This window comes from Heteronotia binoei, chromosome 14, assembly GCF_032191835.1.
Source record: "Heteronotia binoei isolate CCM8104 ecotype False Entrance Well chromosome 14, APGP_CSIRO_Hbin_v1, whole genome shotgun sequence".
NCBI lineage: Eukaryota > Metazoa > Chordata > Lepidosauria > Squamata > Gekkonidae > Heteronotia > Heteronotia binoei.
The window spans coordinates 44,741,205-44,764,910 of record NC_083236.1 but is presented as its reverse complement, the minus strand read 5'-3'; the positions used below and the strand labels follow the sequence as shown (position 1 = coordinate 44,764,910).

The 23,706-nt window shown below is 45.8% G+C and overlaps 1 protein-coding gene across 3 annotated transcripts in view; it reads right to left on the bottom strand.

The window, feature by feature from the left end:
* Positions 1 to 2,952: 2,952 nt before the first annotated feature.
* Positions 2,953 to 23,706, bottom strand: part of BEAN1 (brain expressed associated with NEDD4 1) — a 67,776-nt gene continuing 47,022 nt past the window's right edge. For all 3 annotated transcript variants that reach the window (XM_060253749.1, XM_060253748.1, XM_060253750.1), the window contains exons 4-6: positions 17,655 to 17,864; positions 15,113 to 15,254; positions 2,953 to 4,039 (exon numbers count right to left, since the gene is read on the bottom strand). In XM_060253749.1, coding sequence (XP_060109732.1) covers positions 3,688 to 4,039; positions 15,113 to 15,254; positions 17,655 to 17,864 — 704 coding nt within the window. In that variant the 3' untranslated portion in view covers positions 2,953 to 3,687. The remainder of the gene's footprint in view (positions 4,040 to 15,112; positions 15,255 to 17,654; positions 17,865 to 23,706) is intronic.

The window sequence follows — 23,706 nt, the reverse complement described above, 5'->3', positions numbered from 1 at the left end:
AGACCGCACCATCGATTTATACAGGGGCATTATGATACTGGCTGATTTGTTTTCAATTCCCTTCCTAATAATTCCCAGCATGGCGTTGGCCTTTTTTATTGCAAACGCACACTGCTTTGACATTTTCAGTGAATTATCTACCACGACCCCAAGATCTCTCTCTTGGTCAGTCTCTGCCAGTTCACACCCCATCAACTTGTATTTGTAGCTGGGATTCTTGGCCCCAATGTGCATTACTTTGCACTTGGCCACATTGAACCGCATCTGCCACGTTGACGCCCACTCACCCAGCCTCAACAGATCCCTTTGGAGTTCCTCACAATCCTCTCTGGTTCTCACCACCCTGAACAATTTAGTGTCATCCGCAAATTTGGCCACTTCACTGCTCACTCCCAACTCTAAATCATTTATGAACAAGTTAAAGAGCATGGGACCCAGTACCGAGCCCTGCGGCACCCCACTGCTTACCGTCCTCCACTGTGAAGACTGCCCATTTATACTCACTCTCTGCTTCCTATTACTCAGCCAGTTTTTGATCCACAAGAGGACCTGGTTGGTCAGTGTGTGAAACAGGATGCTGGACTAGAGAGCCCATTGGTCTGATCTAGAAGAGCTTACATATTTGTGATCTAATTATGCAACTTCTGTTATGAATGAACATATAATTTTCTACATATGAATCAGAATTTTAAAAACTTATAGAGGAAAAATGCCATTATTGATACCAGTTGTAAGGTGGGTCTTTTGAAAAGCATACATAGATGCAAATGATTATCCTTATGAGAATTCTATGGGTGTCTCATAATTTGGCTTTCAGCAGTAGCAAATTATTTACTATAATCATCATCCCCTAAAGGAGTAATTACCTACTTGTCCTTCAGAAGAGATGTTAAACTGGGCCTCTTCTGTACACATCTGGCAACTGAATATGAAAATGCAAGTTACTTTGTACTGAAAGCATTTCAGACAGAAAATATTAATGAACCAGGCAACAGCCATATTCACTACATGACTGAAACCAGTGGAAGAGATTGTGATGATCACTATACAGCATTAGAATGTGCCTTTCTATAAAGAAATTCTCAGTCTTATTGTCCAGATACCTTCCAAAGCTGATACTTTCATTTGTTAACATTTCAACCACTAAATAACAGTTTAGAATGAATAATAAATACAAGGTAAAACTTTTGAATTACACAGAACTCTTCAGCTGGTAGGGAAGCAAGTTCTATGTAACGTGAAAACTGGCGCACCTGTGACACCAAGGGCTATTGGTCTAACAAAAGATATCAACATATTTTTATTGCCTCTCTCTTTTCTCAATGGTAATAGGGTTATTAAATAAACAATAAAACAACATCAGGAATTTTATTGTGGTGTGAGTTAACAACAGTTTAGAACCCTGAATCAAACAGATCCTGTCTTGGGGGGAATTCTCAACAAAAACAGGATGAGGAATGAAAGGAAATGGATAGCAGGGAAAACATACACAGGACCTGCTAATCATCAGATTCTCCATTATCTGGATTTGGTTTCTTCACACGTCATGACAATCTCCTCACACTTTCTGCCTTTGTAAAATTCTTTCCATGTGGGGTTGCCTGCTGAAGAGCTCCCACTTGTCTGCCCTGAAACATCTGTGCGTTGCAAAGGATTCTGGGGAATGGTATACAATTGGTTTATATAGGATTCAAGTTTGACCTGCTAAGACATACCATCATGCCTTAGAGCACACTTTAAACTGGGATTCTCACCCTTGTCGAGCCTGTGAACACCTTTGGAATTCCGAGAAAGGGTTGTGGAGGCCACCATAAAATGGCTGCCAGATGAGGCTAGGCAAGCAACTTTGAATGCATTCCCCAAGCCACCGACTGGCTTGGCTTGGAGAAGTGATTTAAAGAGACAAATGCCTTCTCCAAGACAGCTGACAGGGTGGTGGTAGTGAAAGAAAGAGCCACACAATAGGCACTTTCGCACATGCTAAATACTGCAGTTTCAGTCCACTTCAGTGATTGTTTGCAAGTGGATTTTGCCATTTCACATAGTAAAATCCAGTTGCAAAGTGCACTGAAAGTGAATTGAAAGTATGTTACTTAGTGTGTGTGAAAGTGCCCAATATGTGTGAAAGAGCCACATGTGGCCCCTGAGCTGCAGTTTGGCCACCCCTGGTCTACTGGATGCAGTCATCCAGTTGTACCTCCCACATGAGGTGATCTGTTTGGCATCTTCTGGAATCCTTCTATCTCAATGACTCCTACTTTGTGGAACGGGATCCCTGAGGGGGTAAAAAGTTTTCAAGAGGCACTGTAAGATTATTTTATTTGCAAGATTTTTAAAATGAAGTTTATCTTGAAGGCTGACCTGGATAGCTTGATCTTATCAATCTCAGACGCTAAACAGGGTCGCCTTGCTTAGTATTTGGATGGGAGTCCACCAAGGACTACCAGGTTTGCTATCCAGAGGCAGGCAATGGCAAACCATCTCTGACTGTCTCACACCTTGAAAACGCTAGGGAGTCCCCATAAATCACACTGCAATTTGACGGCACTTTCTATCACTACCACAACCATGCTGTAGGCATTTTCTTGGGAGGGGATTAGTGAAGTGTGATTGTATTTTGTTTGTTTTTAATTTCATAGAATCATAGAGTTGGAAGGGACCTCCAGGCTCATCTAGTCCAATCCCCTGCACAATGCATGAAACTCACAAATACCTCCCCCATACAATTTCTGCCATTGTAAGCTGTCTTGAGCCACAAAATATTTTAACACAAATATTTTAACAAATAAATAAAATAGAACGCAACTTACTGGATGAACCTGGGCTAGCCACTCCCTCTCAGCCTAACAAAACCCACAGGACTATTGTGAGGATAAAATGGAAAAAATCATGTACAACATCTTGATATTCTCCCTTGGAGAAGGGGTAGGATTAAAATACAATAGACAGACATATTCCTAAACAGCAGATACAGGTTTAATCTCCAATATACGAGATGATTTTTAGACGTGTGGGTTTGGATTTAAATCTGAGTTAAGCCAGTTAATAACTGCGTGGGAAACTTCCTTTCTAACCGCCAGCTCTCTATCTGTAAAAGGGGAATAATCCCGATGCACCCTTTTTTTTGTCAGGAAAAACATGCAAGCCAATATTTATGTGAACCTGGAGCTGGGGTATACATTTAAACGAATACATTTTCCAAACGTTGCAGATGATCAGATCCTTTCTCATTACTAAGTGATCAAGCATCAACTTAATGGTGCTTACAAATATGGAAGCAAGCCTCTCTTATCTTCCTTCCTTTTTGTTCTAAGACATGCAAAGTACCGTATCAGAACTGACAACTAGGTTTGACCATACAACATCAATCTAGACTAAGAGCAGTTTAGCAGGTGCTTTCAAATGTTACAGGGAGGCCAGCATACCATCTGCGCCGTTGCTCTCAGCATTTTACATTTTGTGGGACAAATTCAAAACGCAAAGATTGGTGTGCAGGTAAATTTTCACAATGTTCTGTTTAAAAAACAATCCCCCCACCCCAAAACAAACCTCACCCCAAAGTAATCTCGTTCTAGCCCTGTTAAAAGTAGAAAAGAGTTTTGTAGAGCACCCGGATGGGTCAATCTTGTTCTGTGTTCTTGCCCTTTCTTCCGCTTGAAGGATCCCTTCAGAAGCCCTCGTTTCCTTCTACATGATTCTGTTAAAAAGATTCTGATAGCCATCTCTAGAATTTTTCACTACTTCCAATGGGACTAAAGGAATAGGGATGTTTTGTTCACCTACAACTGTCTCGTATGGAGGGGCGGCCTCCATTGTAAACGAAGATGACGAGGAAACGGAAGAGATGGGCTGCTGAGAGTCCTGCAGTCCAAACCTGCACTCAGTGGCCTGCTCCGTAGTCCCAGGAGTTGCTTCCTCTTCCAAAGGAATGTTTATTGCCAAGTCACTCCTTCGATAAGGGTCTGTCAGGGAGTAAGGCGGAGGGTCGTCTGTAGGAACGTAAATTTGGGCTGCTCCTGGTCCCACGCACTCGTCGTAACTGAAAAGAAATCAAGATTCCTATTCAATGTGCTGCAGAACAGAATCATGCATGGGGGGTGGGGGCAGAGAGAAACTGATTCTTCAGGCAGTGCAGAATTTTGCGGTTCATCTGTAAAGGAGTTGGTCACAAGAATGCAATGGGTTCAATCAGAGGTCGTTTTGCAGAAAAATAGGTGGTGGAGCTCATCCAGGGATTGTTATGCAGCTGCAACTACTATTCAATGGACAAGGAGGTGGAACTCTCAGGAGGAGAAGGAGGAACTCTCAGAAAGGTTCAGGAGCTGTGCTCCTGTGAGCTCCCACTGAATCTGAGGCCTGGGTTCAATCCTATCAGTTTTCCTGCAGGTTTAAAGAAGGAAGCAGGTTCTATACACCTCCAAAAAGGATCATGGAACCTGTGTGCTATGTGGGATGTGTGTGCAGAACTGAAGCAAGATGAGGCACGATCAAGCAGAAAAACTGGCAGGATCCAACCCATTATTTCAATATGGCTTATATAGCTTAGAGAATAAACTTTTCCCACATGAATTTCCCCATTCCCTCAGATAAAGGGTGAGCTCTGCTCTTTGTACCCCTGATTTGTGAGGTAAAGTCTACCTGTTGACTGTCCTGTTTAAAGTTTTCAGTGCCTTAGGAACAGAGTATTGGATGAAGACCCTTCTCTCGTATGAATCATTATGTTCTTCCAGATCTAGCTCTGTTCTATGTACCTTGGATTCCTGTTACTTGCTTATGATTTCTAAAGCTTTCAGTGGTCTGGCCCCAAAGTGCCTTCCGCAATGTGAACTTTCTTTTTCACTAACATCTCAGCATGAGACCCTGTCCTTTATAGCTTTGATTTGTGAGGTAAAATCTGTCCACATGCAAATCAGGAAAGATTTTTTTTGTGTGGCTCCCATCCTATGGGCCAGCCACCCTGTGGAAAGTCTTCTTGGCACTGTTGCTGAGCACCATTTTGTCAAATGGTGGAGACCTTTTTATTGACAAACAGCTCTCCCACATCCCCAAGCATGCATCAACCTTTCATCAGTTAATGGAGGCATTATTCCTTCACAGGAAAATTTATGGACTATCCTCTTCAGACACAGTTGTGTTGCCTTTCCAGCAACAAATCAAAATTTTTATTTGCATAGACTTTTAGTGGGTGAACTGTTCATAGTTTCTGACAAACTGCTATGTCTTTTTTACTTCTGGTACATGTTGCTTATTGTTTTATGTTTTCATGGCATTTTTGTGTTTTCATAAGATTCTTTTTCATACTGGATGACAATGCTGGAAGCTTGGTGCTAGAAAGTCTTGAAAATAATTTTTAAAAAGCAAGGAATATAAGATTAGAGGGAGCTCTCAGAAACCTTCAAGAAAACCCAAGATTAGAGCACTCTTTCAGTATTGGATAACACACTGAAATTAACTATTCTTTGCTGGTTGCCGTATAGGGCAGCCACCAATATACAGTTTAGCTAACTGTATATTAAGATGGCTTATCCATAATAATCTTTGAAAGAGCAGTGTTAAAGATTTAAAAGTTAAAAATAAGCAAACAAAAGCCTGGGTTCCCGATCCTAGACTGCATACATGTGGGCATAAATCTCACTGATTCTGATGCAATTTATCTCTAAGTAATTCAGCAGCCCCGTGGAGCAGAGTGGTAAAGCTGCACTACTGCAGTCCTAAGCTCTGCTCACGACCTGAGATCGATCCCAGCAGAAGCTGGGTTCAGGTAGCTGGCTCGAGGTTGACTCAGCCTTCCATCCTTCCAAGGTCGGTAAAATGAGTACCCAGCTTGCTGGGGGAAAAGTGTAGATGACTGGGGAAGGCAATGGCAAACCACCCCGTAAAAAAAGTCTGCTGTGAAAACATCGTGATGCGACATCACTCCAGAATCGGAAATGACTGGTGCTTGCACAGGGGACTATCTTTACCTTTTAAGTAATTTAGGGGATGTTATATGGTATAGTACAGCTCAATCTCATCAGATCTCAGAGTCTAAGCAGGATTGGTTCTTGGATGGGAGACCACCAAAGAAGACTTTGCAGAGGAAGGCAGTGGCAAACCACCTCTGCTTAATCACTTGCCTTGAAACCCTATGGGATTGCCATAAATCAGCTGCAACCTGATGGCACTTTAAACACACACACACAAGTGGTTTAGGGTTGCAATCCTAGTTTGAAAATCTTAAGACAATCCATTCTCATGCACTTCTGCTCACAACCCTGAGGCTAATGTGGAATTAATGTTCTCTGAACGTATACATGTTTCAGCCCTGGTAGCTAAGGGATCTGTTTCATTGGTTTCTAATGTGCAATTAAGACTGCAAGTATCATCTCTGCATCTGGAGGACTCTGGAAGGCAGGATAGGTTGTGTTTCCTGAAGCTGAAAACAATATTACAGAGATCTCCTAGAGAAAGACAAAGAGGTGCGCCAAAGCATACACGCAGTTTTTGCAACATAATAAAGGAGAGAGAGGACATCACCCACATTATAAGTGACATTCAGATTAAATTCCCAGTCTCCATGGATTCCCCCTTCCCCAGGAATTCCTGTCCCCTAGAAATAGCATTTCAAGGAGCTGAGTGAACTGTGGTGGAGGCAGGAAAGTTCCATTCCAATGATGGAAACTTAAGTCTGGATCTCAACCCAATGAATCTCTCCCCAAAACAGCACTGTGAAATTCCCTAAGAAAAAACAGCAATGTCACTTGTACTCTTATGAACAACCTGATCAGGTCAGATCCAACCCACTTTTTCCACTCCATCTTCCCCGATTTCCCCTCCTTACTTCAGTCAGCCCTCATTCCACATGGCTTTTGTCAATGTAGGTCCCATGATTCTCAGCATAGCTCTTCTGGTGTGGTCAAAGGGCACCCTTTCTCCATTTCTCACCAGCAGAAAAACTGGCTGGATCCAATCCATTAGAATTTGGAACAATAATTTGAATGCTCCATGTACAGAATTCTGAATCTGACCCAGAGGCATGCTCTCTTTGTGATGTGCATTCCTTGGTATTCTTTCCAGTACATTTGACTGAATGGTAGGTTAAATGTTGTTCATTTAAAATTTTAAAGAGATTATACAAAAAAAAAGGGGTGGCACAAACAAACGCAACTGTCTTGTTTTATATAGCCAATGTGTGTGACAGGGAGGAAGGGTGGTGTTTGTTGGAATTTTTGCTTTCAAAATAGATATGAGGGGCCAAGACACAATACACTCCCCCGCCCTGAATCTCTGACGCTCAGTAGGTAAAATGGTCTTGTATCACTAGCCAGTAATAAATCACCTTTGGAATATTTGTCACATGTAGGCAGAGGGGCTATTAAGCAGGGATTGTTGCTCTGGAAACACAGAAGAGCTTATTTAACAGTCAGTCAGTCAGTCAGTCATAGATCTAGCCATTGATATATGTATGTATTTAAAAGACTGATATCTTTTAAATCTGCCCAATGTAGGGTTGCCAGCTCCTTGTTGGGAAATACCTGGAGATTTTGGGGGTGGAGCCTGAGGAGGGTGGGGTTTGGGGACAGGAGGGCCTTCAGTGGGATATAATGCCATAGAAGGCCAGCCCCCTAGGCAATTGCCTAGGTTGCCTTGTGGTAGAGCCGGTGTCATGAGCCCTGACGAGGAGGAGCTGGAAGGGTTAACAGACCTGGAAGAGTTGCCAGCCAGTTCCTCAGCTGAACAAACAGCAGCTGGCCCATCAATCACTCTCCAGGCACCAGTGTCAGCTGTTGACGATCAATCTCCTCCAAGCTCTCCTCCTCCCATCTCAAGAGTTCGAAACAGGCTCCGGAAAGAACTTTCAGAGCGAAGACGTGAGGCATGCCGATGCTTCAGATCTCTCGGCCCTGAGTTCTAGCAGAGTTACTGCCACCCAGGGAGCAGGCTGATTGAGACTCCCATACAGCTCCCACCCAGGACCTGGTAACCTTGTGGAAGCAACAAGTCTATTCTCTGGCTTGCATCCATACTCCTTCCTGATTTGTGATCCTGACCTACTTGATTTCCTTGGCACCCTGACCTTTTGGCTTTTGGACATTGACTTCTGATTCCAGTTTGTGATTCTGCATTGGTGACTTGGCTTCTGCTTGACTTCCTGAACTTTGACCTTGGACTGGCTTTGAACTCCTGCCTGCCTGCACCCCAAGAATGTGATGGCTGGCCCTGCTCAGAGCCTCGTAACCAAACCAACAAGGTCAGTCTTGTAATCTTGTAACAGGTATTGTTGAAACCATTCCGCCTCTCTGTCTTTGGCCTGGATTTTTTTGTTGTTGTGTGCGCCTAAAACTCCAGGAGGAACAGGGCACTGAAAATTGGAAGTTCTTTCACATATGCTCAGGCTTGCCAGTTCTGGGTTGGGAAATGTGTGAAGGTTCTGGGGGTGCAATCTGGGGAGGGGAGGGTTTGGGGGAAGGGAGGGGCCTCAGGGAGGTATAATGCCCTAGAGTCCAACTTCCAAAGAGGCCATTTTCTCCAGGTGAATTGATCTCTGGTCACCAGAGAATCTCCAACCACCAATTGGAGTTTGGCAACTCTACATATTCTGGTTGCAGACTGTAGATTTTCTGATGACAAAATCTAGGCTTTGGGATTCCAGGTGGATTTTATGTGGCAGGCATGATTAGGATCCTAACAGAGGTGTCTCCAGGGCTTTTTCTGTAGCAGGAACTCCTTTGCATATTAGGTAACCCCACCCCCGATATAGCCAATCCTTCAAGAGCTTACATGGCTCTTAGCACAGGGCCTACTGTAAGCTCCAAGAGGATTGGCTACATCAGGGGTGTGTGGCCTAATATGCAAAGGAATTCCTGCTACAAAAAAAGCCCTGGATGTCTCATTGCACTTCTCACAGATGGCTGGAGATTCTGAGACTTGCACAACGGTGGGCAAACGTGCTCCTGGAAACGTTTTAAGTGCATGAAATAGTTGACGAAGGGCTGTCAACTGTCATCTGGACACATTCACTTTGTGTCTCTCACTTTTTTAAAAAAATACCTCTCATGTAAAATCAATCTGACATGCTTGCAGAGAGCTCAGATCTATGAGAAAGCTATTAATTCACCTTAAGGACCTTTATGGATATCACCCCATCTAGTTAGAGTTGTCATGACAAATTGACTGTACGGGCTGCACTGGACTGTCTGGTGAGTATGCCAAGACTGTAGCGGGAGGGGGAATAAAAGTGAAAATCAAAACCACTTGAACGAGGATGGTAGCAATTCCCGTAAATCCAGTGTGAGAACCGATTAGGAATGCAGATAATCAAATTGAGTCCTAAATGAGATTTCTGCAGCTCGTACATCAAAGCAATTAAATTATTAACACCCCTAAGGCATCTTTCATAAATTAATTTCCCAATTAGAATTTTATATAAATAGTATTTCTGCCCTGGGTATCTTTCAGGAGGAAGGAAAAATATAGATGCATCCTTGAGGCTGCTGAATGACGAAGAGGACTCCAGAGGGCCAAACTTCCCATGGTAACCCTGCTCTGGATTCTGGCAGCTGCTTTGCTTGAGTCTAAACAACTTGTGAGCCTGAAACTTCTGAGACTGGAGGTCTGGCCGTGGAATCAGCACTAAAAGCAGAAATGAAGGAATGGGGGCAACAGGGAAAGTGTGGATCTGAGTCAAGACTGAAGTTGCCCTGGTTTAGGACGCCTAGGATCTAATCAGTGTTCTCTTTAAGCTGACTTAGCATGAGCTAGCCTAGGGGTGGAATTCTAGCAGGAGTTCCTTTGCATATGAGGCCACATCCCCCTGATGTAGCCAATCCTCCAAGAGCTTACATGAGAGAGGTGTGGCCTCATATGCAAAGGAGCTCCTGTTAGAATTCCACCCCTAGCTCACAGATTTTTAGCCTCCAGCTCAAACATTTTTGTATTAGCTCAGGAAAGATGACCCCAGAGCACAATAATTTATGCAGTAGCTCACAACATTAATGCCAGTAGCTCGCAAAATAGAATTTTCGCTCACAAGACTGCAGCTTAGAGGGAACATTGGATCTAATCACAATTTATTGCGACGTCTGATTAGGGTTCATTTCTTGCTCACCAACCAGGATTCTAATCCAGGATTCCAGGCATGTACAGAATTTGTGAATGCATCCTAAACATGAAAAGCCAGGGAAAATGATAATCCTAGAGGGCTAGCCACATTAGCCTTTTATGGCAAGTCACACAGAAGTCCAGTAGCGTCTTAAAGACCAACAAAATGTAGTTCAGCTGTCGTGAGTCAGGATCAGACTAGACATGGTGGCATCCTCACGTTCCCATGGAGACGCTGCTGCATCTCCAAGGAAACATGAGGATTAAAATGGTGATGGGTGTCCCTGTGACAAACACAAAGATACCTTTATAGCTAGTTTGCCCCTCAGAGCTCACTTCAACAAATGCGCAGAAAAGGACATTCACCAAGCGAGGAGGTGCATGTGCTAAGTACCTAGCACAGGGGTGCATGTGCTAGAAAGAGTAAATATAAACATACTAAAAGGTAAAGGTGCAAGCACCGAGTTGTTACAGACCCATAGGGTGACGTTGCATCATGACATTTTCTTGGCAGACTTTTTACGGGGTGGTTTGCCATTGCCTTCCCCAGTCATCTACACTTTACCCCCAGCAAGCTGGGTACTCATTTTACCGACCTTGGAAGGATGGAAGGCTGAGTCAGCCTCAAGCCAGCTACCTGAGCCTAGCTTCTGCCGGGATCTAACTCAGGTCATGAGCAGAGCTTGGAATGCAGAACTGCAACTTACCACTCCGCAGAAACCACATATGAAAGGACTAATCAGCTGTGTACAACATTTGATTTTGCAGGAGAAGAGGGAAAAGTTAAACATGGATGACTCTTTTATTCATCTTGGCTTGTGCTGAGTGAAAAACAAAGTTAATTGAAGCATTCAAACTATCCAGAGTAGGCAGCAAACAGGCCCTTATCACAGGACTCCCACTGAAAATACATTTGTTCGGATCCACAGTTCATAATTGATCACAGCGATTAATTCATTTTTCATGTGGCTCTATTAATAAAACTGTTCACAGTCCGACTTTTATGTTTTTCTTGCCTACCTGGGCATGAAAAATGTGGCGGGTAACACAAGCATCCAGCATTCCAGAGACTGTAAAGACCCCTTAAACCACAGGGGATTAAGAGCTGCGCATTCAAGTTGCCACCCTCAGAAACTATTACAGAAATAATTTTGTCACTCGTCTCTCCTACCAGTTCTTCTGACAAAACACTCTCCTCCACGGGAGTGCTTTAGGAAATTATTTCTACAGAGGAGCATGTGTGGCAAATGGCATACTAGAATTAAAACTCCACAGATTTTTGACTTTAGGGAAGGGGGGGGGGAGATCCAACGAGCTATCATTAGTCTTTTCAAAAAATTGCACGTGGCTCGGGAATTCTAGGGAGATGAAAATCCAAGCATACAATCCAAGGTTGCTTTGCTTTCAGCCAGTGCGCACAGCTGTTCAGGGGTGGGGTGGGGGGAATATCTGTAGTACTGTTCATCTGAGGCCTTGCTCTAGACACAGAACAAAATGTGACGAGGAGGGAGCTGAATTACTTCAGAAGCAGAGGTAGACATCACGCATAGATGCTCTAACATTTACACAACAAAACAAAACCCCTATCGTAACCATAGAGTTTTGGCCAAAATGCTAGATTGTCAATCTCCGACATCCCTGGCATGATGACATCACTTTCCTTTCTCCTCTCCATTTGTTTCTAGGACCATTATGGGTGGAACCATACTGGGCTGGTCAGTTTTTCTGCTTCTTCTTTAAACCTGAGCATATTCATACCTGTTATCTACTTGACTGTTGAATCCCAGAATGTATATCAGCCTAGAATCACAGAGTTGGGAGGGGCCATACAGGCCATCTAGTCCAAACCCCTGCTCAATGCAGGATCAGACTAGAGCATCCCCAACAAGTATTCGTCCAGCTGCTGCTCAAAGACTGCCAGTGAGGGGAAACTCACCACCTCCCTCAGTAGTTGATTCTACTGAACAACTCTTACCCCCCTCCAGTATCCAGCTGGTACCTTCCCACTCTTAATTTAAACCCATTATTGCAAGTCCCATTCTCTGCTGCCAACAGGAACAGCTCCCTGCCCTCCTCTAAGCGACAGCCCTTCAAATACCTAGAGAGAGCAATCATGCTCCCCTCAACCGCCTCTTCTCCAGACTGAACATTCCCAAGTCCCTCAGCCTTTCCTCATAGGGCTTGGTCTCCAGGCCCCTGACCATCCTCGTCTCTCTCCTCTGCACCCACCTGACAGATAACAAGTGAATATGTGCATTAAAAATACCTCACCCTGATCTGGATGGCCTCATCAGGGCCAGCCCTGGCTGGTATCTGGATGGGAGAACATGAGAAAGTACAGGGTTGCTATGCAGAGGAAGGAAATGGCAAAGCTACCTCTGTTTGTCTCTTGCCTCAAAAAGCCTTCAGGGTTGCCGTAAGTTGGCTGCAACTTGAGGACACTTTACACACACAACATAACTTCAGCTTTCAGGCAACATTACCCAGGTGACCTTGAGACAGTCTGACCCTGGGTGTTCCAGAAAGAGAAGCAAAGTAATGTGTGTGGGAAAAGGCTGCCCTCAATTATTTTGGTCTCCTGCACTGCTCAATGACTCTCATTCTTCAGCCTTCTTCACCTCGTTCTTTCATCTAAGTGCTGGACAAGAGAGACCATCTATTATCCTGACACGCTGCTGTAACTACCTTGCACTTGGGAGAAGAGCAACAAATGGTAATCTGTAAAAGGGAAGCATGCTGCAGCTTTCTACATTTCCCAAGGGGGGGCATTACAGTGGATTCAGTGAAGAGGTACCAGCTGGTCAAGATGCTTCTGAGAGACTGGATGTGAAGAGAATTCTTGTGTCCTCAAACTCCTGTGGGGAATTCAGCTTCTCCAAAAATAAACTACCCGGCTGAAGAAGTAATGCTTCTTCCTCCGCTCTCTTCCCAATGTTTTATTGCCCAAGGGTTGCCCCCCACCCCAGCTCAGTCCCCTTTTCTAACACAGTGCTATTCTTTCTCTGCTTCAAGAAATAAATAAATCTTGACTCCAAAATAAGGAAAGGAACACAGTTCATTATAGAGGAGCTGCCAAATGCTTCAGGAAGACAGCAGGGGAATCCACAATCAGAAACTGAATCTACCCAGTAAATAATTACTGGGGTTCCTCTCTAGAGAAAGTGAAGTGAGAGGTTTCGAGCTACTGGCATCTTCAGAGAGCCACCCACAGACCAATGTGCTGCTAAGCCATGCGGGGCTATAGGCTAGTGTTCTCTGGCTTGTGAAATGTCTTTATGGAGTAACTCTGCCCAGGAAGATTAGCCCTTAGCTGTCTATGACCTGGAAGGATTATAAAAACTGTCAGGTGATGCTGAGACTTTGCTTGGGCAAACAAACTTACAGACTTAATAATGCTCTCTGTGGCTTAGCACCCACAAAGGTGTGTCCTTCTGCTGACAGAGAGGGACTAGACTGAATGAAAAGGTTGGCTGGATCCAACCCAATAAAGAAGATATTGGATTTATATCCCACCCTTCACTCTGAATCTCAGAGTGGCCTACAATCTCCTTTACCTTCCTCCCCCACAACAGACACCCTGTGATGTGGGTGGGGCTGAGAAAGCTCTCTCAGAAGCTGCCCTTTCAAAGATAGCTCTGTGAGAGCGATGGCTAACCCAAGGCCAGTCCAGCAGCTGCAAGTGGAGGAGTGGGGAATCAAACCCAGTTGCCCAGATAAGAGTCTGCACACTTAACGACTACACCAAATTGGCTCTCAAATAAAAAAGTGAAACTAATATTGCTGCGTTTTCTTAGGGAATTCCAGAGTGCTGTTTTGGGGAGAGATTCACTGGGTTGAATCCAGACTATATTTTGCATCATGGGAATGGAAATTTCCTTCCCACAGCATCTCCATGAAATGCTCCTCTTGGGAGACAAGGGACCCTGAGAAACAACATGTCACGGAGGATGGTCTGTGGTGGAAAGGAGGAGCTGGTAGAAATTGCTAACTGAATTTGGATTCAATGCATAGAGATGCCTGTAAAGCATTTCTATGTTTTTCCTGTGGAGTAAGTGAGACAGTGCGTAAGAATGAGAACATGAAGGCTATAACCTCTCCCCCTGTCCCCATGTGATTGCCCCAGTATAAATCAGGCTTCACTTTATAGTTTTTTAAAAAATCTGGCAGGTGCTCCATTCTCAGATCCTCTATCAGGGTGTCTGCTCCCCCACCTATAATAAGGAAATAAGCAGACCAGCAGACTCTGCGGAATTGTGCTGAGGATTAATGTGATACTATCTGAGATCCAAAGATACTTGTGCAATAGACTTAGGCTTAGTTCAGTGGAATTTTTACCCCACCCTTCAAAGTGCTGATTCCTATAACGTAACGTAACGTAACGTAACGCAACGCAACGTAACGTAACGTAACATAACTTCTATAGGAAACTCCTCAGTTTCAAATCTTTCACTATGAAGCATGCCAAGTCTTAAACCCTTTTGGGCTTCCAGAAATCAATATAAAGCAAATGTAAAGAACTCTGGAAAAACACTATCTCACTACTATACTTGTATTCTGACTATTTGTAGTTATTCTGTAATAAACTGGTTTGCAAGAAGGATTGGGATTACGGCATAATGAAAACTGACTACAGATTTTACTGGAGGGAATGGCTTCACTCTCTCTTTTTAAAAAGAAGATGATATTGGATTTATATCCCGCCCTCCACTCTGAAGAGTCTCAGAGCAGCTCACAATCTCCTTCACCTTCCTCCCCCACAACAGACACCCTGTGAGGTGGGAGGGGCTGGAGAGGGCTCTCACAGCAGCTGCCCTTTCAAGGACAACCTCTGCCAGAGCTATGGCTGACCCAAGGCCATGCTAGCAGGTGCAAGTGGAGGAGTGGGGAATCAAACCCGGTTCTCCCAGATAAGAGTCCGCACACTTAACCACTACACCAAACTGGTGTAAATAACCATGGAAGCCTGTTTGCACATCCCAGAATGTCATCCATCTGTGATATAAACACAAGAACGTATTCAAAGGGTGCTTACCGTGGAGGGGAGTCCGGATGCATGATGTTGACCTGAGACAAGGTCTCCATGTAAGAACTGAAATCCAGAGCTGGTGGGAACTCATCGATGCAACTGGATCTTAGTTCTCCAACTGAGCCACCATATGAGAAGCCATCCGGAGCTAGAAGAAAATAACGAATAGTGAGCAAGACCCCAAAACTCTGCACCTTGGAGAGGGTAGGGCTGGGGGAGGGGAGGGACCTCAACAGGGCGTTATGACATAGAGTTCACCTTCTGTGGCCGCCATTTTCTCCAGGTGAACTGCTCTCTGTTGTCTGGAGATTCCATGAGAACTCCAAGCACCACCTGGAGATTGGCAACCCTAATGGGGAACACCCCCTTTAGAAAGAGCTGCCTCCACCATACAAGGATGCTTGGTTTGCAACCTCTCAACATTTGGTGATTGTCCAGCCCCTCCTGGCAGCCACTTTGTGGGGGCTCCCATTTCCTGTTCTCAGCATTCCAAAACCTTAAAACTGAGGTCATTGTTGTTGCTTTATTTTTGGTATTTTGTATACTTGTGTGTGTGTGTTTGCACCTGGAAGTCATGTTGACCTCTGGGGGTCTGGAGGATATTCAGAGAAGTGGCTGAATAGAGCCTGCCCCTGTCCTCTCGACTGGGTATTTCAAGGAAGTCTCCCATTGAAGTACTAACCACAGTTGACCCTGCTTATCTTCCAAGATCTGACAAGACTGGACTTGTCTGAGCTATTCAGATCAGGGCAAACTGAGGCCACTCTTGGTTCTCTTAAAACTAAGGTCTTCCCCTGCCCTGATTGTCTGAAACAACCTTTTATGTACTTTTCCTAATAAAGCCTCCCCACCACAAGGGAACTAAGATTCTGTCAGTCTATCATGCCTGGTTTTGCTCTCAGTACTGCTTACATAATTTATGCGCATCTCTCTTACATAGCTAAGGTACCTTGAAGTGGATAATGGGGAGGGTCAGAGAGCATCTTGGTCTGCTCTTTGGGATATACAGCACTGCCAAATGGTTCCCCCCCCAGCTGCTTTGGCAGCACAGGAGCAGGAGGGAGGGAGTAGGGTGGGCTTTTTTTGTAGCAGGAACTCCTTTGCATATTAGGCTACACCCCCCTGATGTAACCAATCCTCCAAGAGCTCACAGTAGGCCCTGTAAGAAGAGCCCTGTAAGCTCTCGGAAGATTGGCTACATCAAGGGAGAGGTGTAGCCTAATATGCAAATGAGTTCCTGCTACAAAAAAGCCCTGAGTAGGGGAGAAGCTTTTCCAGAAGGTCAGCGGCAGCAACTGCTGGCTAGAGAAGCTCTGGGAGAATAATTTCTCTTTCCCATTCTTTCCATTACAGAAGTGTACCTGATTCCCCTCTGCCATTTTGCCCTTAAACAACCCTATGAAACAGATCAGGCTAAGAAAGACTGACTGGCTAATTGGAGACTTCCATGTCTTCCAATGTTCCCCCTAAGCTGTAGAGTGTTGTGAGCAAAAATTCTACTTTGTGAACCAAGCAAGTTACTAGCATTAAAGTTGTGAGTGAGCCTACATTTGACCATTGTGTAAATTAGTTTTCTAAGAAGATTATTACCATAAACTTGTAAAAATCTCAGAAGGAACACATTAGTGCAGTTGAGTGGGAACACTGACTGTACCCCACACATTTGCCAGCTGTAGGATTTTGTTAGGCCCAAATTGGACATGAGAGTGGTTGACAGACCTCAAACAGACTCACAGCCTCTTTCTTTTCCTCACAGGACCCTGGCTTATTTCTTTTTTTCTTTGTCTCCCTGAAACCTCCTCCCCCATACACAGATTTGCTCCACTAATGTAGAAAAGGAAACTGGCTAGTGCTTTTTAAATTGCTGAACTGAAAAGAAAAGGATGGGGTTGCCCAGTAGAGGAGACATGGCTGAAGGCAGGGTTTTGTACATGTCATCCATGTCCCTTCTGCTGTAAAACATGGACACGTCCTCCTGCTTCTAGACATGAACTGATGCGGCCATTTTTGTTTCTTTTTGGTTCCATATCTTGTCATCTGTTTCCATCCACCTCATTGTTGTTGTAGTGGTCAGTGATCCTTTCACTTCATCTTTGACGACATTTCAACACATGCACTATTTATATGCCAAAGCACACATATAATTTTCAAAAGAGCACATTTTTAAAAAAAAAAAAAAACTGGCATAGGGAACAGTAAATGGTGTCAAAATAAGGACTCTAAGCTCCCCATCTCTCCCAAAATTACAATCGGGACATTTAGTTCAAAGCCATAACCTTTGTGTGGGATAGAGTGTTCCCACTCAACTGCACTAACGTGTTCTGAGATTTTTACAAGGTTATGGTAATCTTGTGGAAATTTGTCTCAACTGGATATCTAGATGATTTTCTGTCAGATCTGGATTTAAACCTATGGATCAACTCCTCTCACATCATCTTGGTATGAAGAGCAGTAGAATAACAAAGCAAGAGCAATTGGAAAAGTTTGCATGTGCTTCTCCCACGTTTCCTGGTGGCTGCAAAATGCTGACTGCAAAGGGGTGTCTTACTGTAACTGGCATCCCTCCTCAAGTGGGGATGTCGTAACCGTCTATCTTTTCGCAAGCTGCCGATGAAGATGGTCACGCAGGAGAGGAACAGCACCACACCAATCACCATCCCAGCCACCATGACGGAAGAGCCCATCAAATTTGCGTCGCCACTGTGTTCGGTGTAGTGGGAAAGCTTGCTGACGGGACCACTCTGGTTCAAGTGAATGTCTACACAATACAGAAACAGAGAGAGGAAAAACACATTTTAAATTATATCCACCTCATGAATACCAGCTCCAAATGGCTACTGTTCTTTCTCTATTAATAGGGTTATATCCTGCCTTTTCCATGACTTACAACTGTTCAAGGCAGCATAGGAGAGCCAAGGCAACATGTAATGGAGACATTAAAACCGTAAAACTGTCCAACTGTTAGAAATGGCAATGATTATAAATTGCCTCACAGCATAAAAACTCTTATGGCCTGAGTCACTGACAAAGGCCTGTCTGAACAATGCAGCTATTAATAATGTTTCTGAAACCAGGCCAATATGATTAGGCCCTCTTTATTTCTTCGAGAAGAGCATTCCAAATGTCAGCCCACTGCCCCAAATGAGCCAGACCAAGAAATGGCTGGATGGATCACTTTGATGATGGGTATCAACGGGAGGGAACTTTGAGAGTATCTGAGATATCAGGAATAAGGTTTATTTATTTAATCAGATTTATATCCCGCCCTCCTCCGACAAGCTCAGGGCAGATTAAAAACATTAGCAATTTACAAACATATTGAAATTAAATACATAAAAACATTTCCATACATATTAAAAATCCAAGATGGCAAGCTTCTGATTTCCGTTATATTAGTTCAGTGAGATTGTCGGTGCTGAAGGTAATAGCCACCTCCGCCTAACCATTAAAGGCGAGCTTGAATAGTTCCGTCTTACAGGCCCTGCAGAACTGTGGAAGGTCCCGCAGGGCCCTGATGTTTTCAGGGAGGGCATTCCACAATGTGGGGGCTATTACTGAGAACACTCTGGCTCTAGTGCTGGTCAATCGAGCTTCTTTCAGTCCAGGGATCTTAAGGAGATTTTGAGACCCTGAATGTAGTGCTCTCTGGGGTGCATATGGGGAAAGGTGGTCCCGAAGGTAGATGTGTTGATAGGATGGATATCTACCTGGTCATACTACGGGGGGGGGGGGGGGGGGAGGGGAGAACCTGGGATGACAGACTTGAAAATCCTGTCAAATCACCAGACTCGCACTCTGAGTTCTGCGGCCCCTGGGGGAGGTGGTCCGTGCACATGGCAGGGGGCGTCAGGGCAACACGGGGGGTCTCTGGGTGGGGTGTGTGTGTCTGCTGCTGCTCACTCCCAGACACACATTCCAGCTGCTGTTTATGACAGTCAACTCCTGCACTTGGTACTTCTTGCTTGTCTGCCTGCTCTGACAGTGGGTGTGTGTGTGTGTGAGGGGATTGATGGCGTCTCCGTGGTCCTGTGTGGGCCTGTCTCACCCCCACCTCACCACCAAACCAAACTTCTCGTGTGCGCATGCCCAGCCTCACTCCTGTTCCCTCCCCGTGTTGGTGGGACGTCTCTCCTTTGCCTTTGATGGTCTGCCCATCATTGGCTCCGTTCTCTGTTTGGGGGCGGGTTGGAAATGGCTATCAGCCTCTCTGGGGCCGCCTCTCCCCATCCCTGACTGTCATGAGCCGCGGCGCATGCGCCAGGACTGGCCAATGGGATGGGTGGGCTGGCCCTCCCCTCCGGCTGCCTCCGCCTCCCTTGCGTGCCTACGCCAGCGGCGTTGCCATGGCGACAGTCTCCCTCACTGCAAGCTACGCCTCTCCCCTCCTCACACTCCAGCGTGCCGAAGTCCTCAGGAAGAGGACTAGCGGTGCGGCAGCTACGCCATGGCCAGCCACCACTTATGTCTGGATTGGGCTGCACGGCATTTCAAATTCTCTTCATCAGTTTCATTTTCAATTTGAGAGGCTCCTTCGTTGGAACCACAATATAAAATCAGTACTCTCATATAAACTCCTATCACCAAAAAATAATTACATGCAATTATTAGAGGATGTTAGAAAGCAGGATCTTATATTCGCTTGATAGTTATAGACGCTACAACCAGTGGCGTAAGGAGGGGGGGCGGGGGGGCGGATCGCCCCAGGTCTGGGGGGCCCCTTGGCAATGCCAAGGGGCCCCTCAGAAGCCGGCTGCACTCGCCGCCTTCCCTGCCCGCGCGCGGGGCCCGGAGGCGGTGGCGGAGCCGGAGAAGCGGCGGAGAGGCCGGCGCTGGTCGCTGGAGGGCCTCCAGCGACCAGTGCCGGCCTCTCCGACGCTTCCCCGGCTCCGCGACCGCCGCAGGGCCCCGCGCGCGGGCCTCCAGTGCAGGCGGAATTGGGGCCGGGGGGATGCCAGGGCAGCTGCGAAGGGATTCCCCTTCCTTCCTTCTGACGTCACTCCAAACAGAGCTCTCTCTCTCTCGGCCACCCCAGCCCAGGAGACTCCGCCTTCTGGGAAGGTTTGGGAGGCGGGACCCCCCCCCTCCACCGGGCCGAAGGCGGGGGCGCCGTCGAGGAAGCCCCTCCCCGCCAGTCTCTCTCCCGCTCTCTCCGGACCAGGCACAGACCAGGCAGAGCCCGGAGGAGGAGGAGGACACGCGGCTGGGACGAGCCCCCTCCAACCTGCTGTCGGTGCCAGCCTCGCTCCCCTGCCTGCCCGCCATGCCAGGGCGCTCCGGACAAGGCCGCCTCCGGCTCCCTTTGTTGCTGCTGCTGCTGCTCTCCACCTGGGCACACGGGAAAGGCAAGGTAGGCGGCGCGCACACAGCCCTCGCGGCTCTCTTGGCCTAGAGGGGGCGGCCACAGGATCTGGGGGGGGAATGGACACCAAAGACCCCCGCACGAGCTTCTGGCTTCTTTTCGTGGCACTGGAAGGGGCCAATCAGGCCCTTCTTTCGTTTGGAATTGCAGAACTAACCCTCACGGTGAATCAGGAAACGCTGCTGCCCACCGAGCCCCCACCGGAAGTGACGTCACTTCCTGTTTCCGGCGGCGTGCACACACGTAGGGGGGCCCACATAAATCTTGGGCCCCAGGCCCCGAAAGCCCTAGCTACGCCCCTGGCTACAACATCAAAGCACTTACCCTGATTTCTGTATCTCCTAGTATTGACATACAGTTTACAGTATCAAGGTAGAATCCAGAGCAGGGGCTGTGGGACTGCCATGGAATGCAGCAACAAAGAGAAGTGGCCTTCTCAAAGCCAGCAGAGGGCCATGGCAAATTCAGTGTGATCTCACCCACACTCTCAGCACAGCAATGGAAAGTAAAGGTGCATGGACATAATCCTCTGTCTCTCTGCTATACATACCCTGACTGCTGTTATTCTGGGATTATTTGATTTAAAATTGCAGTGAGAGTTTCTTTTTGCAAGTTAACTAACCACCCATCCAATTGGCCAAAACGGACCTCATTCCCCTCATATCAAGGGAATTTATGTTCACTGTTTGCCCAACCTTCTTTCAGTCAGTTCTCCCGTTCTTGTTGTTCCCAGGAAAAGATATAATCTAGTAGTTGGCATCCTCACGTCTCTCTCCCCCACAGGTGTCGCATTCCTGCCAGGGTCTCAGATGGCTCTCTGATTGTTCTCTGCTGGCTAGAAACACTGGCGTAACTGGGGCTTATTTTGGTAGAAAAAGCCCAATAAGAACTCATTTGCCTATTAGGCCACACCCCTTGATGGCACCATTGTGTCACACTGGGCTTTTTTGTAGAAAAAGCCCAGCAGGAGTTTATTTGTATATTAGGCCGCAGCCCCCGACATCACCATTGTTTCATGCAGAACTCATTTGCATATTAGGCCACACCTCCTGGTGCCAAGCAAGCCAGAACTGCGTTCCTGTGCATTCCTGCTAAAAAAACAAACAAACCTTAAGATAAGTGTGCTTGTGAGAGCCACTTAAAGGATGGCTGAGGCTTGAAAGCAATTAACCTCTCTCCTGTTACCTGTTCTTTTGTGGGCAGGGAGATTTCTTGGAAAGGATGTGCAGGTTTTGCAGCCCTAAAGCTCCTGATAGCAGGAGGGAGTCCAAAGTGGAGGACATTTCTGTACACCACTATATTCCACTAAATACCCAGCACATTGTCAATATTAAATAAACAGCATTCCAGCGTTGCATGTAGCCGATACAGTACCTTTCCTTTCCTTCCCTCACCTCTTCTTTTTGGAATCTTGATGATGCTTTTGAGAGCACCACTCTTTCCCCGCCTGAAAACTCAGACTTTTGGCTTTTGCAGAACATGCAATTCATTAATCCAGGTGGGAACGATGGGAGGGGGTAAGAAACAGATGATGGGGCCCTCTGTCATGGCATAAGATAAGGTAAACGACCATGACCGATGAAGATTTTGTTGATCCTGCCTTCTGACCTATTCCTATTCAGGGCTGATTTGCTATGGTCCAGCGTGACCAATTGGATTCCCTGCTCTCAGCTGAACTGTGAAATAAATCCCGCTGGCTGCTGTGGTTATCGAGGCTGCTATCGGCCTGTCTATTCCTGCTGCACAGGGATCTGCAAAATGAATCGAAAACTTGGCTGGCTCCCAAAGCCTGCCTGAGAAAAAAAGCTTCGATTTAGCAAGAAATGGTATAAGAATGAGGGAATGGAATTTAACTTTGGCTGTGCCGTGGCTCAGGGATGCAGCTTTGAAAGCCTAGAGCAGGGGTGGTCAAACTGGCTTAACATAAGAGCCACACAGACTAAATGTCAGATGTTTCAGAGCTGCAAGACATGAATGTCAGATGTTTGAGAGCCGGAAGGAAGGAAGTCAAATAGATGGGGGGAAGGGAGAGGGAGAGGGAGAGAGAGGTGGAAAGAAAACAACTTTAACTTAAAATGCATTTTCCAAGCCGCTGGCTGGCTTGGAGACATGATTTAAAGAGACAAATGCCTTCTCCAAGCTGACTGACAGGGCGGTGGAGACTTCAGGAGCCACACAATATGTGTGAAAGAGCCACCTGTGGCTCCCGGGCCACAGTTTGGCCACTTCTGGCCTAGAACCTTCACACCGTCCTTAATGATGCCTAGAGTCAACAGGCTGACCACTGAAGGAAACAGGATGCCAGATGAATGGACTCGCAGTTCCATCCAGCAGGGATCTTCTTAGAGCTACAGCAGATATGACATGGGAGAATGGTCATCAGACATCCCTGCAAGGACTATCAACCAATCTTTATCCCATTCTTTCTTCAAGGAGCTCAGAACATCCAATGCAAATAAAAATACATCAATTCCTTACCCCGGTATATTTGGTTAAGGTCAGGGCTCAGCCACTTTTTGTCATTAATGAGCCAAAATATTTTAAAATTCAGAGCGAGCAATCAGCAAAGCACCAGAAGAAGAAAGGCCATCTGCATAACTGAAACGATGCCTCTTAACATCACTAATAATTGACAAGTGGATTATTAATCCATAAAGACTCCATAGCCCAAATACCAGTTGGTGACATTCCTTTATCAGGAATGCTTTAGTATACTGATATATATAACTGTGTAGGGCTTTTCTTTTTTGGGAGGGGGGGTAGAAGAAGCCCAGCAGGAACTCATTTGCATATTAGGCCATGCCCCCTGACATCAAGCCAGTTGGAACTGCTTTCCTGTGCATTCTTGCTCAAAAGAAGCCTTGTGTGTGTGCATAGTTCGCACCTGGATTACTAGCAGCTGTTCACCTCTATCATAATTTCATAGTACCTCAAATACTGGCTATTCTAGCATCCCACTTGCTCCTCCAACATACCTTCACTTAAATATTTTCTTTTCTTTTTTAAAGCCTGGACTTTTTTGTGTGGAAAAAGCCCTGCAGGAACTCATTTACATATTAGGCCACACCCCCTGACACTAAGCCAGCCGGGACTGTGTTTCTGTGCATTCTTGCTAAAAAAAAAAGCTCTGTTTAAAGCCATATTTGGTTCTGTACAGGGTCACAAATAGCTCTAGAGCAGCCCTCTGCTTTAAATAATGATTTTTTATATGCCTATATACAGGGATGAAAGAGGTATTCTG